The 16,549-nt window shown below is 37.4% G+C and overlaps 1 protein-coding gene across 1 annotated transcript in view; it reads left to right on the top strand.

Annotated features, from left to right (window-relative positions):
• GPC6 (glypican 6) overlaps nucleotides 1–16,549 on the top strand; it is a 727,192-nt gene that overhangs the window by 384,321 nt on the left and 326,322 nt on the right. Inside the window, exon 3 of the mRNA XM_063392301.1 lies at nucleotides 14,983–15,374. Coding sequence (XP_063248371.1) covers nucleotides 14,983–15,374 — 392 coding nt within the window. The remainder of the gene's footprint in view (nucleotides 1–14,982; nucleotides 15,375–16,549) is intronic.

Consider the following 16,549-nt stretch of genomic DNA (forward strand, 5'->3'; position numbering starts at 1 on the left):
ATACTCCTGAAAGGTCCTGATTTGATGTAGTCCCCTTTTGTGTGAGCAATTCAGGTAACACAGAACTTAATTCTCTATTCTCTGGTCTGTATGATCCTGTGGCAATTTAATAGCACATTTTGCATCTATTATGGGTACAAAATTACATACAGGTTGATAGAGTTGGTAGTGAAGTGGCAAAGACAGATGATTACCTGAAAAATTCATATCCTCTAACTAAAAGGTTTCAATCCTCAAGTATGGATTCCACCTTGCATGCCTAAAGAATACTTTTGCATATATTTCCAGAAAATTAATGCCTAACTCCTAGCACTGGGGCAAGAGAAAGAAAAACATAAATGCATAAGTTCCTGAATCGATCACAGGGTTCTTATGTAGTCAGTTATTTCTGGGTTTTTTTAAGAACTTATATTATAAAATTAGTTTCAAGACCTACTTACTATAAAGGACAACAATGACAAGTGAACTGTCTCTGTGAAAACTTAATGAAAACAGAAACAGTTTTGAAATATTAAACACTCACTCAATTATGAAATTTAAACATTGTAAATAGACTCTAGAGATATGATTGCAGTTCCAGGAATAGACTAGTTTATGAGCTGTCACACCTAAACATCAAAATGAGAATACATTTTTCATGTAATTTCAAGGCTTTAAATACAGTAAAAAAACCTTTAACTTTATTTTCAATGTCCACCTTTCAGAGTTAGTCCAGTACACATTTTAGATGCATATGCCATGAAATCTGTCCTACTTAGTTACCATGCAAACTCATCAGCCCCTGAATTTTAAATACAGTGTGGTCATCCTTGTTTTGGGAAACTGAAAGCACGCAATCTTACCTCCAAAGGGTTTGTTGTTCTAAACTCTCACCCCTATTAAAAATATGCAAGAAGCAATTCTGTAGAAAGAAAAAGACAGGGTTTAATATTTCTGAGCAATTTTTTTTTTAAATTCCTAGAGCATCCTTATTTTCAGTGCTGTCCTGGATTGGAGTATAAACATCCCTCTGAGTTTCTGTGGGCTTTCTGTGGTTCTCTTTGTGTGTGCTTATGATGCTTTTTCTCCACCCCGCCCCCCTCTCTCTCTCTCTCTCTCTCTCTCTCTCTCTCTCTCTCTCTCTCTCTCTCTCTCTCCCTCCCCCCCTCTCCCCTCTCCTGGAGAGAAGTCCAGCTGCTTGCATCTGTGCACTCCAAATTCCTGGCTAACTCACTGATGTGCTGTAGTTTGTGTGCAATTCATACACCTGCAGCTTTAGCTGTCTGGTTTATATGGGCCTTTTAATTATTTTTATCCTTCTCCTAAATGAAGTCCAGACATTATGCTCACTGGCTTCAATAATATTTGTTCTCTAAGCAGGCTATTTGTAATAATTTAATTTTGCTCTATTAAACCACAGAGCTAGGTCAATTGGTATATTTAATAGGACAAGTTACAACCATAAAAGTTGCAGTAAATTTCACCTATTTTGCCTTCATGGGGTCCTAATTCCTGTATGTAACACCACAGCTGTCATCTGGAGGAATCTTTTTTTAGCACCTGTAAGAGCTTTATCTTCATGCCTGTAGATACCTGACTTAAATATTTGATCTGTAAACACTTTTGCATAGAAGGTTTTGACAAGCACATTAAAAATGGTTGCTGGCAAGCTACAAATCTCTTAAGTTACAGCTACTGCATATAATGCACAGCTGGCTGTCATGATGCTAGCAAGATTTTTGCTCTTTGATCTAACAGGAGTTTAAAATTCAAAGTGTTCAAGACGCTTATCGTGATTGTCATTTCGGTGCATTCCTGAAAATGCAAAGAAAAGCTTTCCCACCATCCAAGCACCGCCCTCAGAGATGAATTTCAGTAAAGTTCCAGCTCCATGCTGAATGAGTCCCTTGCTGTTTTTGCTAAAGCCAGGCCCTTGCCGAACTCTGCCTGTTGGTGCCCACTTAATATGAAATAGCTGGAGCACTGCACAGAAGCCAGATGCAGAAGGACACAAAAACTACATTGGCAAATGATCTGTCAAGTGACCCATGAACAAAATCGAGATTGAGTTGCCCTTTGAAATAAACCTATTTGAATTTTATTATCTCTAGAACACCTTGTGCCTCTAATCTTGTGAAAGGTTAGTATTCCATCCATCAGAGGAAGATTAGAGCTCTAGTTGATGCCTGTGCTTGATGATAACTGAATGCAGCAGTTGGGGCTGGAGGAAGGAGATTCATTACCATCAGCAGTTCAAAGAAAGATGGGTAAACATGCTCAGGGAAGCAGGTTCATGTTATAGACCACATATAATCCAGGTCAGGAGAGCAGAAACAAAAGGAGCAGAATATCAGCAAAGATTTAAATCTATTAACAATAATCTAAATGAAGCAATATTACCTTATTCCCATCCTTTTATTCCATGTCACAGATCAGCTTGCCCAAATGTCTGCTGCCTACTAAGCTGCAATATTAGTCACTTGTTCTGTTTTTATTAATTCAGAAGTTCTCCCTCTCCTACATCTGTTAAAAAAAATTCTCTACTTTTATGTCTTTTTAAAGCTTACCTGACATTTGGGGAAAAAAGCTTTAGTGAACAGGAATCTTTTTTCCATATCCTTGTTTGCCTGAACTTTCTAAATTTTATATTATGCTCTGAATTATATATGTGATTATGTTAATAACAGTGACGACCTTACTTCTTGTATTAAAAAAAGAAATATGATTAAATTCTTCATTGTCAAGTCCAGGCCTATACATTGCTTCAAGAACATAGAAGTAATTCAAAGTATAGAAATGTGTATATTTTTCTAATCCTTTAGTTCCTCTTGGTGGGTCTGGATTTGTGCCTCTGGCTTTTCTATCCATGCAGAGCAGACCATGTATTTATGTTCTCACATTTGGCTTTGAAGGATAACAAGAGGCCCTTTGGACCTGATGCCAATGTATCAGCCAGCAGCAAAACAACGTGAGACTGAATTTTTTATTTCCTGTCAAGCTTCATAACATCACAAAGGAAAAAGAAATAGAGGGTAGGTCTGAGATTTTCCAGAGACAGAGGTATGTTAAAGCAGTACAAATAGTTGCTCTGCATAGTAGGAACCTGTTTAGTTCTTAGGAAGTATCCACAGTGTAGTAAATTAAAAACAAATAAACAAACAAACGCCCCCCCATAAAAAATCAACAAAGCAAAGTAAAATAATGCCACAATAAATTTACATTTTTTATAAGTTATATTGATGCTCAGAGTATAAGAAATCATGACTTTCAGGTAGATTAGAATTACTCAGAGCCTGTGACAGGTATACAAATTTTGATGGCTCCTCAGAATAAGTAAAAATGTTTAGAGGAGGTAAATTTTAAAGTAAAACCAGGTAGTAGCAACAAGAAGAAAAAAATGCAGGGTATTCATGGTGTTATGAAATATTTCAGTATAAGTCTTGATTCCAGAGAATAAAGCTGCTTTTTCTGTGTAATCAACAAAAAAGATTTTTCTGTGTTCTCTACAGTTGCATTTTCATCTCCTTGAGTTTTACTGTATTAAGGGACTTACAGTATACACTATACCTAAGACATGATATTAATTAATGTTTTTCATGAGTAAATATGTATTAGGTAGGCAGTATGACACCTATTACCGTTACTGTGACATTAAAACATTAAAAAGTCAATTGAATTGTATTATATATGTACATATTATGGGCAAGTCTGAGTGAACATATGCTCTTTGCAAGAGAGGAACGTGTGACTAATAAAATAATGCTCCTTCAGTGAAAATGGAGAATATTTTCTAGATAATGGGTTTACAATTTAATGTTGACCCCTAATTTTAAAGTCACCTATTGGAAACACATTTCTAATTATATGGTTTGTAAATGTGGAAGCACTTAAAATATAAGGTCATCCAGGCTACATAAAATTATAATGTACTTATGAAGTTTATTATTATGGCAGAGGAGCAGGGTAATTAGTCTCACCTAACATGTAACATACCTACCATTTAAATTTTTCAGAAGTTATCAGTGTTTCATTGTGAGTTTGAAAGTCCTTCCACAATTATTAAGGTCCTCATTAAAGAATGTTGAATGGTGTCTCAATTAAAAACAGAAAGCATGTTCTCTCTTATGTCCTTTTCAAAGGAATCCTATTTCTTCAAGCTGTACTTTTTGACCCTTATTCTGTCCAATGTCTGAATGTTTCTCCCAAATGACGAAGCATATATACATTAAGGAAACTAATAAAGAAGTTACTGGATAAAATATTTTACAACAATCTCTTAAAATAAGCATTCATTTTGCTTCTGTGTCTCACCAAACCACTAAAAACTTTAGTCTTTCAGATAATGCAGTAATGGAAGACCTAAAACCACATTATCAAGCAATAAGACATATATTTGTACATGCATTAAATGAAAATACTGGCCCTAATGCAGTGGGGTTGATATAGGGGACAGGCTCCTGCAAGATGTGAAGGGGAGCCCCCCATTTAAAGCCCAGGCCAGACGTATGATCTAAATCCTTTCTTTCCCCATGGAGAACATAAAGGCAGAGCTGGAGCAAGGCTTCATGACAAGGTTCCTTGGTTGGGTATCTGAAGTGAATGTTTGTAGCCTGGACATTCAGGTTTTGAGACCCTTGTTCTGCCTGTGTGCTCAAGGGTGATGGTTTGGGCAGCATTGATAGACTGTGTCTGAGAAACCTCTGAAAAACTAAAATTGAGCTCTCTTCTTATCACTTTGTCTGCTTCATTCAGTTGTCATTTCCCTGTTTCTCTGTCTTCTCTCCAACTATTATTGTCATCTCTAGTTTTGCTTTCCCGTTTCACCTTAATTTGTGCTTATCCTCCCATATTTTAAGGTTTCTGCAGTAGTGTAGTGCAGGAAAACAAGTACAAGGCCTTTAGTCAGCGCAGGCCACCCTGGCCCCTTCACTGCCTGCTGCCCAGAAGGACTGATCAGCTTTTCAGCTTGTTCTTCACATCTCACCTCACAGGGCTGTAATTCTAAGCTGGCAAGGTTTATATGAGCAAAGCAGTTAGTGGGGTTTTCTTCCCAAGTGTCCACACCACAGTGTTAGTGTTGTGGCCAAACAAGCTGGAGTAACACCCAAATATTACACAAGGAAATAATGTCCAGCAACAGTTCTGTGGACTGAATGGGAAGACCTTCTCACCAGAAACGACACAGAGTCTCCACTTCCAACTCAGGAGGAAACATTGGGCACTAATGTGTAAACCATGGCCTGTATGTAAGCTTCCCCATCAGGCTCTCAGGTAAAAACCTTGTAATGTGAGGATTACATATGTCTGAGAGAGAGGGATGAGGACTCTATAGCAAAGAAGGCAGACAATAAGGTCTCAAGATTGCAGAGAAGATGGAAGAAGCAGTAAACAGAAGAAGGCCTGGAATTCCAGTGACTTCTGCACAAAAAAACCCTACCAACAGACAAATAAGTAAAGACCCTATACAAAAATCCAGAAATAGTTTCTAAAGCTCTTCCTCCCACTGAGTCACCCTATTTCTCACAAAACCCTAGGAAGCAGTCAAGCATATTACTTGTTTGTTTAGAGAGTCAACAGCTCGTGGGTTTATTGAAATATCCTTGTCAATATGTTCAGCCACTTACCAGCACACCAGCAGCAGAAGCACGAAAATTTGGTGTCACTACATGGACATCCCCATTTAGGTGGAAACATCACATGCAACACAGCAGCTAATAAATGGAAACAATTCCTCAAATAAACCTGGCCTAGGAGTTTTAAGGCCACTCTTGTGTAGTTCAATCAAATAAAAAGTAGATTATATTGTTTAAAATCTAACATATCCCTAAATATATACCAATCTTGTAAAGCTGGTTTTTCAGTTCATTGTGCTGTATCTTATATCTAAGTTTCCTTCCGACTGAAAAGCTTTCCCACTAGACAGCCTTGTAAGAGAAAAAAAAAAACCATTATGTTAAGAGGGTAGGTCAGATAAAAATCAATCATGCAGCATCTTGATCCAGTGAACTGATGTCTGTAGATGAAGATTTGTGTTGGCCTTAAAGCTATTAAAATAGTGACTTTGTTTTTTAATCCCTGATCTTTGAAACAACCAGGTAGGAAAGTTTATTGACTTCACAAAGCTCCTTAGGGAACCTAAGGTCTTTCTACAAGCACATGAATGTAGATGCAGGATCTGAAAGACCGTTTTCTTCTAAAAGTAATGTATTTTTTCTTTTACATTTGTAGTTTATTTGAGACCAACTCTGTTATCCTTAACCTTAATCCTTAATTTTATCCTTAATCTGGGATTTTATACATTTTCTTGTTTTAAGTCCTTGATTGCCCAAATCTGGTCTCTTGGACCATTGCTGGTCCTTAACTTTCCTACTATTGCATTGGAAAGAAAAGTAAAATCATTCCTTTAACAAACCAAGAACATTTAAGTTAGCTTAATTTGCTACCATAAAACTAAAAGGAAGTTTGTTGCTTCAGTGAAGTTTGAACATGCGGCACAATTTACAAGCAAGAAATTCAATCACATTGACATTATGTTAGTAATAAATAGTAATGTGCTCAGTGTCCAAATAGTCAAGAAACAACTGGGAAACCAGCTGGGATTTAGTACTGCTTGACCTTAATGGTACCTGGGGTTCCTTTGAGTGCAGGTGTACAAAAATTGGATAACCTCAAAATAGTTAACTTTCTTGGAGGTAGTTTTATATTATTTGTTAGTAGTGTTAAACCATAACAGAATTTATTAGCTGCATTCAGAGGTGTCTGGAAAAACCATCAACATGACTTTATTACTTCTTAAGCTGCAGACTTATATACAAAATTGATTTATGTACATGATAATTTCCATAAGAAGTCAAGCTTAAATCTGCTCTTACAGCAGGCTTCTGCTGGTTAGCTCAAATAGAAATCTTTGCAGCTATTCCAGTGGTATCTGTCTCAGGTCAAACATCTAAAGAATTTGGGGGTTTTATGGAATAAACTGATTCCTTTCTAAATACTAAAATGAGCCTTCTTCAAAAAGGGGAAAAGGTGAAATGAGATTGAAAGGCAAACTGCAATGGATTTACAGCAGTTACATTATATAGATACAACTGTGCAAATATGTTTTATCTCTCTACATTTGCAATTGTGACATGAAAGTAGCTGCAGTTCTAATTTTAAAGATATTGTGATGCAGCCAGTTTGACCTGTTTAAACCCCACCTTTCCACACTGGAATTCAGACCTGCACTTCCTACTGGGTACTTCACTGAATGGATTTAATCCACTAGATTTTTCAGAAAACACCTCTTTCTTGAAGCTGAGTAATGCTCAAGAAATTGTTTTCAAATACCTCAATGACAGTTCTGCACAGTAGTATTTTGTTTAGAGTGGGAGGAAGGAAACCAAGAAGACACCATGCTAAAAGAGGTGAGCACGCCCTCTTCAATGCCACACATGCCTAAACCCAGGCTGAGATTTCTGCCTGCAAAGCCCGCTGTCACTGCTGTCAAATTGTGGCTGATGACCCCATGATAAAGAAAAGTCTGTAAAGGTTTCAGTGTTTTCTCTGGCCAGCCAGAGCCTCCTTCCTCATGTGTGCCTCCTTCTCGCAGTCAGTTCAAGTTGTATGCTCTGAGAACAGATGTAAAGGCACAAAGATGTGACTTTGGGACCACTTTCCTCCCCAGCACAACACCTGTGACCTCTGAACAGCACAGGAGTGAGTCTGGTGATAGGAAATACTGCCTCTGGTTCCAGATTTCAGATTTGCTTGTCAAAAAATTGCATCCTTTTATTTTTTTTTTCCTTATTTTTTTCTTTTTTTCTTTTTTTTGACAGAATATATGAATTATCCCAAATTAAATTTTATCTAGACTGTAGCAAGGCAATTTGTTGTTAATTTTCACCTATGCCTCCTGATCCACCTTACCCTTCCCTGTACTAAGACTCAACAAACTTTTAATACATTTAGAAGATGGTGGTAGATTATAGGCATAGCAGGGAATCTTCATACAAAATTTTAGATGGTAAATCTCTTTAACTATTGAACTGGGTGTTTAATAGTCTCTAGTGATACATAGCGAAAATGGTACAGTCTCTATATTTTAAAACAATTGTTGCACTGAGTCCCATAGTTTATATATTGTTAATATTTTCATGAAAGCTTTAAATGTTTTTCAGAAGAAACTGTGGTGACTCGTGAATCTTTCATGAGATGTTATGCATTTTTATGAACATATGATGTAAAATTCATCATTCTGAAATTCACAGATATCCATGAAGTGCTACATCTCTCTCTTTGGTCATGGATATTCATGGCAATAGTACTTCTGTAAGCATTTAATTGCCTGTTCATAAATATTCTGGAATGTAACCTTCTGACGCCATGTAACATTTTGCTTACGTTTTATGAGTACTTCACTTGGGCATTTTCCACTTGATCATGAAAGCAGAACCTTCAGGGACAGTTATTGGTGTATATATAAATTATGTGTAAAACTATCTCATTGCTTTGTTTTTATTCTTAGCATTTTCTTTCTTTGTTATTGCTCCAAGTTCAATGAATTCTTTGAGGACATCTTGGGAATTTCAGGTTTCATATTTATAGCCAAGGATATATTATTAGTGGAAGGTACCACATGCAACAGAATTGATATTCTAGAGTGCAGTAAAGACTTTAAAAAGTATATGTAATATCTAATATTCCTTGTGTGAAACTTATGTGTTTCACATGGTTGCAGGAGTGTCTGTATAGAATCATTGGCAGGGTGAAGTGTCGCTTTCGTACATACTCAAGTGTTGGCAAATGACCTTTTGCAATGAAAAAGCAGTAGATTTTGCATTTGAAGGTTGCACCTGCATCCCCTGAAGTTGTTGATAATCTTCTTATTGATTTCAGCATTACAGAATAAAGTCTTATAAGCCTTTATCAATGCCTCTAATCAGCTTTGAGTAGGTGACAGGTCCTTTAGCTCCATACTAGTGTTCATTTGTACAATAGCTCCTTTGTGCTTTGGCATTAAATAATGCCTTGAATTCTTTATCAAATTAGGTTCCCATTGTGACAATGGCATTTGATGTATAAAAAGCCGCAGAGCTTTTTTCTATTTTCCTTCACTGGATCCACCCTGTCCCACCCAGCCCATCACAGATGTGTTTGTGTTTCTTCCTCATTCTCATGTCCCTCATTTTAGCTTAGGACAGTCCTGTTTGCATTGTCTCTGTGAAGCCTCAGTGGTTTCCTCTCCTCCTGTATCCCATTCTTTTCTTGCAATATCCTCACCCAGAACGGAGGAGGAGTCACAGACTCTGGACAGGAGTCAGAGAGAAGATCACAATGAAATATCTGCTGTTACCAAGTTTGCAGTAGTCTGAGAAATGGAGGGATTAAAGAGGCAAGAAACTCTCATCTTTACTTACAACTTTTGAGACTGCACTGGCTTCTAAACAATTTAGTAGCATCCAAGAGATTTTTTAATCTTGTGATATTTACAGGTCTGGGACAGTCTAGAAAGCTATTCATTAACATCTGGGTAATCTCACACATACCCAAAACATAACTGGAGGAAATAAATCACCTATTCTGAAATTTGAAGTTATAGGGCACATTTAATTATCAGACTTGTATTTCTTGGCTTTAAATGTAATGTATATATATTCAAAATGAGTTAAAAAGGAGAGCAGTTTTCAACAAATCTCATCACACTGCAGCTTTTGTTTTTTCTAATGGGAGATGAAATTTGTTTCCCAGTTGTGACTGTTGAGTGTTTTTAAAGGTCAAATCTATAAGGGAATTTTAAAATTAGTTATTCAGACTGACTAAAAAGTAATACCAGTGCACTGGTAGCCTTACGCAAGCAATTTGTTTGCTCTTGAATAGAAAACAAATGTAATGTCAAAACTAGGGGAGAAAAATCATCTGTTATAAATATTCTCCTACAACAACTTTTTTCTCAATCAGGAAGGTAAATTGAGTTCTTTTTGCTTTGTAAGGTTAGTTATTGTTTAAAGAAAGTCTCCAGAAACGTAAAGCAGTTGGAAAATGAAAAGGCATAAAACCCACAGAGGTTAATTTCATATGAATTTCCTTGAGATAAATCACAACTTTCAGAAATTGATGTCATTGTGGAATATCTTTAAAGAAAGAGAAAAGAAAAGAAGAAAGCCTTTGCAGCAAAAAAGATGAAGATTTCACCTAAACATTTTTGTTTCATTAATGGCTTCCTGAACAAAGAAAGGCAGAATTAGGATGCAGGAAAAGGCTGACATTGATATTTGTAATGAATGCAAGTATCTGTACCTAAAGAACCCTCAAAGAATCTTTCTCTCAAAAAGCATAGTCCATTTAAATGAATTCTAATATTCTCTTACTATCAGCCTTATTAGGACTGGGAAGTTCAACAATTTGCAGTAAATTAGGTACACCAAGTCTGCATAGGGTGTAAATATGTCCACATCTTCACAGTAAATGATGCCTCATGGTAGAATGGTAAAGACTGTAGAATTTACATATCTAAATCCTTAGAGCCCTTGGAAAAGCAATGCCCCCACAAGCAGGAGAACAAGGCTATGCTGGGAACTGCCAGTAGAGTTTGGGTGTTAGTCAAGGATAGATGCAGTCAGGATGTCACCCTGAGCAGTTTTCTACAAAGGCCCATGGAAAATCAGGCATATATCACTGTCCAGAGCCCTGTGCAGCTGAGCTGGTTTTTTTCCTCACCTAACAGTGAGACTGCTTAATCGGTGTATGAGGTGCACCATAGTATGGCTTCAGGTCTCAAGTTCTGCTAAAAAGGAAAGCTGTGCAGAATATATGATAATTAACTGAATTTTCTTTGTGGTCTTGGGGCTCATGAATATATTTTTGGTTTCAGGAATTAGAAAACAAACTGTTTCTAGCTTTGTCCTACAGTCAGACATTGTTTTTGCTTAAATGACAGAGGAAAAGAAAATGCAAGGGAACTTATCAGGCTGTGAACGATCATAGAATATCCACTCCAACATAATACAAATCTGTGTCTATAAAAATTGCCTCTAGGTATTTGTGCATATATTCTGTTAAAAGCAATTATTGCATCAGCTGTGCTGCAATATTGTCCCTAATCTTGATCCACTGACTTATGGTGACAACTAGTTATCACTTTGGAAATAGATCAGCTTCCCTGTTGAATTGTATTATGACACCAGTTTACCTACATCAAAATAGAGTCAGAATGTCAACTTGCAGTAGGCAAAGAACTGTGAGAGCTAACAAGACATTATTTTTGATCTGCGAGCTGTTCCTACCTTTCAGTAATAAACTCTAGCAAGTCTGCCCTTTCACTTTGTGACTGAGTTGTCTTATCATGGCCAAAATATTTTAAAACAATTCTGACTTCACTTGCAGACTGTTATTCTCTATCTTGCATCCTAAGTTTACTAATAGTGTCTAAAAATGAAAACTAGCTGAAGTGTGATCCATGGAGTGGAAATCCACCATTTAAGCATATACAGACCATGTAATGGCTTGCAATAGCAATCTTCTCTCCATCTTTCCAGTATCTCAGTGTGCCTTATCTTTTCAACTATCTCACAGAAGTGAACAGGCTTCCTGAGACCCTGTGGTTAATTAAATGAAATCTGTATAAAAACACACTGGCAACAAAAGACATACCCAGGACATACAGTGCCATATGAATGAATCATCACTTAAAATTAGGAAAAATTATTTCTAACATTAGCACTGCTCATGACAACCTTTTTGGCAGCAAAAAAATATCACAAGAAACATATTTTAAAACACTGCACAGCTCTGTCTCATATAGATTCTCCTCTCCCACCCTAGTACTTGAATGCCTTCCAGAAGCACATTAAGCAACATGACTAATGTCTATCTCATCTTCATTCTTTTACTTGAAGCTGAAAAATTACATTATTTTTCAAAAACTACCTGCAAGTTGATGAAATATCATCTTTGCAATGAACATAAGATTTTTACATTGCTGTGAAGACCGTGGCAAAATTCAAACTTTGCAGAAGCACACTCAGTTTCTACAGTTGTAAGTGAACAAGTACTCAGTTATGCCATGGCACAGTTTCTATACATAAGCATTGCAAAGCAGACTACCTTCTTGATATATGGGAGATTTACAGACTAAAACAGGAAGCAATCCTTCACAGCAGCATTCATTTTGCTGGATGGGAGTTGATTGAGAAATTAGCACAACATGGGAGAGCTCTTTCTGTCTGGAACTGAAAAGGTATCCAATTTTGTAGCTGCTGTTGATTTATTATTCTGATCCTGCATGGGGTTACTGATGCAGATAGCTCTCTTAACTAACTGCCTTTTGTGTCAAAGTGTACAAAAGCCTAACACTCCAACTTTTAATGGAATAATTTACCTTTAGCAGTAGCTCTAGAAGGCTAAAGGCCTGTAAGAAGACTAAAAATAAAATAAATGCGCTGCTGTTTAGCTTTCCTACAGAATTAATATGTATGCCATCACATTTGAGACTAGCATGAGTCTAGAAGAGTTACTGGAAATGTTTGTACCACAGTATAAATAAAGACTGTGACCAGCCTGGACCACATCGTGCTGGATGCTGTACAAGCAGAGAATAAATATCTACCCCTCCCTGAAAAGTTTGGTTGGCCTCCAACAAGCTGACTCTGAGACTGCTAAATAATGCACCCACACAAAGAAAGAGTAAGCTAATAATCTCAGACAAGAGGAGCTGTCAGCAAACTCAGTTAAGCTTTGCTGTGACTGACTTACGCAGTGGCAAGATCCTTTAAGATAAAGAGTGATATTCCCAGTATAGCCACGGATTGTGAGGAGCCAGCATGTGAGTTGTTTACAGCAGCCTCCCAGCATATATGGGCTTATGAGAAAAAAATCAAGAAGCCTGGATTCACTCGTTTTGTGGCTGTATTTTCCTGTTGTCATTCAATTGCCCTAGTGGAAAAGCCTGGCTCCAGCCTTAAAACAAATTTTAATTTGAGCCCCAGATTCTCTGCCATGTTTTTTCTTTCTGGGTTGTGTGACTAGAGAATTAGATGTATTCAGCAGCGCAGTCAGTGTGCATTATTTCTAGAAAAAGAAATGCTGAATGTACAAAATAGTAATCATGGTGATTTAGGTGTCAAAGACACCACTAGATCAGGGCTGGCAGTGAAAAACAGCTTTGTTTCACTTTTCTCTTAAACAGAAGCCTATATGTTGTGGACATAGAATTATTACATTTGGCAATAATTTTTTTATTGTGGGTAGGAGGATATTTCCTTTTTTTTTCCTTTATTTTTTTTCTTTTCCCTATATAAACTATTTGGCAAAAGCATATTCTTTTCCGAATGTAATTTATTCCTTATGAGGAGCTGCAGTTTTAATGAAAGTTTAGACATTGATATATTTATTAGACTATATTTTCTCTTTAATAAATGTTTTGATGTAGCAAGTATGTTCTCAGTGTTCTGTGTATACATTTTCATAACAACCCCTTTCCAGGAGATCTGGGAGATCAAAGGCTGCAGCTCTGCACAACTTCTGCCAAAAATAAGAGATTCTTTTCTTACTGCGTCTTTGTAGGCTGACTCACAATGTTCAGTGGATTCTGCTTTCATCTGATCACAGTTGTAAACCCTCAAATTTAGTGTAGATTTTTTTCTTAGTTAGTCCTAATTTCTGCCCTTTCTTTAGCATTGCAGTGGTTCTACATTTTTATAAGTCACTGTAGCCATAGCAGGGCCCTGTGTTAAAAGAGTATTCACATCATAGCATTAGCCAAGAGTGTGAAAAGTCAGCACATCCCTGCAGTTAGCACACACAGATGTCTTTATGGGCAGTGACCACAAATTAAGAATCTGGTATCCCAGACTTGGTGTTTGATGAATCCTGCTTCACTGCAAATCACTTAATTGCGGCAAATACATGTTTTGCTAAAGGTTTTGCCAAAGGTTTTGCCAAAGAGTTTGCTGTCTGCAATGCCTTATTTACAAGCCACAGCAGTTACAGGACTCCTTTCCAAAGGTGTTTAAGAAGATTGACAGCAAGCCCTGTAAAAAGATGGAATCTTCTGAAAACCAGGAGATACTATGCCTGCTTTGGTCAGCTGGGTTTAAAGAACTGTTGTACATGCTCACTGAATTTTTTGGGAAATCCTAAGTACCATACTGAAATTAAAACATCTGAACAGAAGAGATTATTACATATTTCTACTTTATCCCATGGGCTCAGTTTCCAGTAAGAATAATTTCCACAAGCCAAAATTTAGAAATAGCTTATGGTTTAGGCCTCAGTAGATAAAAGGCACCAAAGCAGTTGTCTGGAACACTTTCAAGAAAACCTTAATGCCTGCATCTCCAAAATAAACCACTAGCACAGACTGGAATTAATAGGATGGTTGTGGCATGACTGGTGGAGGGTTCTAGCACTGCTCTTCAGTAGACTAAAAAATTGTTGAAAATACTAACAATTTTTTACCATTACCTAGACATGTGACACTTTTAAGAAGGATTTTTCTGATCTCTACGCAAGTCTTTTTCAAGTTTTCTTCAAGAATATATGCAAATAAGTATTCAGATTTATTTCCGTGGTCTACTTCTTTATTGTAAAGACTGGATCAAAGTGAAGTCTAAATTCTAAAATCGTTAAATTTTCAGTTAAATCATCATATTAGTGACTTTACTTCTAGCTGAGAAGATTTAGTATAATGGCTGTGGAAGGACAGGGATTTCTATGTTCAAACAGTACATGAAGAAGTGGAAGTACCCACACTGAAGTTCTTTTAAATGGGTTTTTCTGCTCAGTGTTATAGGTTCTACATCTTTCGACCTTGATAGGGAATTCAGTTTATACAGTTTATATATATATATATTTTTTTTTCTTTACTTCTAAATAAAGCTATTTCCTATCCAGATGATGAATTTGACTAGTAAAGTGCTGTGGTAACAACCTATTAAGACAAATTACGATGAGTCAGGAATGCAATCAGAAGATCCTTGGTGCCCTACTGTTGTGGCCATTAACAGCTGCCTGTTTTCCCTGCAGAGTTTTTCCGGGAGCTCCTGGAGAACGCGGAGCGGTCCCTGAATGACATGTTTGTGCGGACGTACGGCATGCTGTACATGCAGAACTCCGAGGTGTTCCAGGACCTCTTCACCGAGCTGAAGCGTTACTACACGGGAGGCAACGTCAACCTGGAGGAAATGCTCAACGACTTCTGGGCTCGGCTGCTGGAGCGCATGTTCCAGCTGATAAACCCCCAGTACCACTTCAGCGAGGACTACCTGGAGTGTGTGAGCAAGTACACGGACCAGCTGAAGCCCTTTGGAGATGTTCCCAGGAAGCTGAAGGTCCAAGTGACCAGAGCGTTCATCGCTGCACGGACCTTTGTTCAGGGGCTGACAGTAGGCAGAGAGGTTGCCAACAGAGTATCCAAGGTAATGTCTAATCAGGGTGGGGCTTTTTTAGCTTGAATTTGCTCTCAACTTGCCAGACAACTGAAATCTGTCTGTGTGCTACGTTTTTTCAGTTTTTTCAGTGTGTTTGGTTGGTTTTTATGTCTGCTGATATACTCATCCTAAGCTCGTAAATAGGTGTTTTCAGTTCCTTCTGGGGATATTAAGGCAATACTGACTGGAAGGCATTTCTCTGTGCTTAGGACACAGTGAAACACCAATATACGTCAATGTTCTCGCGTGGTAGTGATTGCCGTTTGTAATTCAAAACTGGCTACTTATATAAAAGATGGGGATTAGATCAGAATTTAAATTTTCTGAGCAAATGTATTCTGCTGTTCATTAGGAAAGTACAGCCCTCACAGCGTTCATTCATCATGCAGCTGGGTGATGGATTTTGTTAGAAATGTCTAGTCATGTTTCTGATGAAAAAATAGACAAACAGTGACACCTCTGGAGCTTGAACTTTCCCAAAGGATGGTTTGACTCACATTTATTTTAGTTTTAATTATTTATCTATGCAAATATTTATGACAATTATAATCCCTAAGGGTTTCACATAATTAAAGAAAAAGAACATAGGCAAAAATAACCCATCTGGGTACCACAAATGTGCTTGAATGGCTTTCTCTTATACAGTATTTCAAAAACAGGTATATTTTTCCGAATTGGTGTTCTAGCTAGTTACCTCCTCTGTGATCTCACTATTTCACAGTCCTCGTAGTGTGTTTGGACCTTCAGTTCTGAAATATTCCCATGAGATCCACTGTCAAATGCTCAAATACTCCCTTCTGAACAATAAGTGTGTGAGTGATTTGGATGCTTGGCCCATCCAGTACTTTCCCGTATTTATCAGGCTAAGCCACTACTCTGCCTCAAGAGGACTGCCTCATTTGCTTCATTTAAATCACAGTCAGAAGGTGAGGTAGAGCTGATACACTGTACAGCAGACTGCAACTCAAGCACTCAAATAGATGAGGCTTTTAAACTTTTCTTAACCTGTATTATGTGATATTTTGTGATTACAAAGAAGCCACAGAGCCAGAAATGTAGTCAGGAAAGGAGAGCCTGATTTTATGTCTAGGAGACTGCATGGGAGAAAAAGGTCATTTTGCACTTAAAATTGAGTAGATGAGGTATGTGATCCTTGTTAGACA

This window comes from Prinia subflava, chromosome 3 (genome assembly GCF_021018805.1).
Source record: "Prinia subflava isolate CZ2003 ecotype Zambia chromosome 3, Cam_Psub_1.2, whole genome shotgun sequence".
NCBI lineage: Eukaryota > Metazoa > Chordata > Aves > Passeriformes > Cisticolidae > Prinia > Prinia subflava.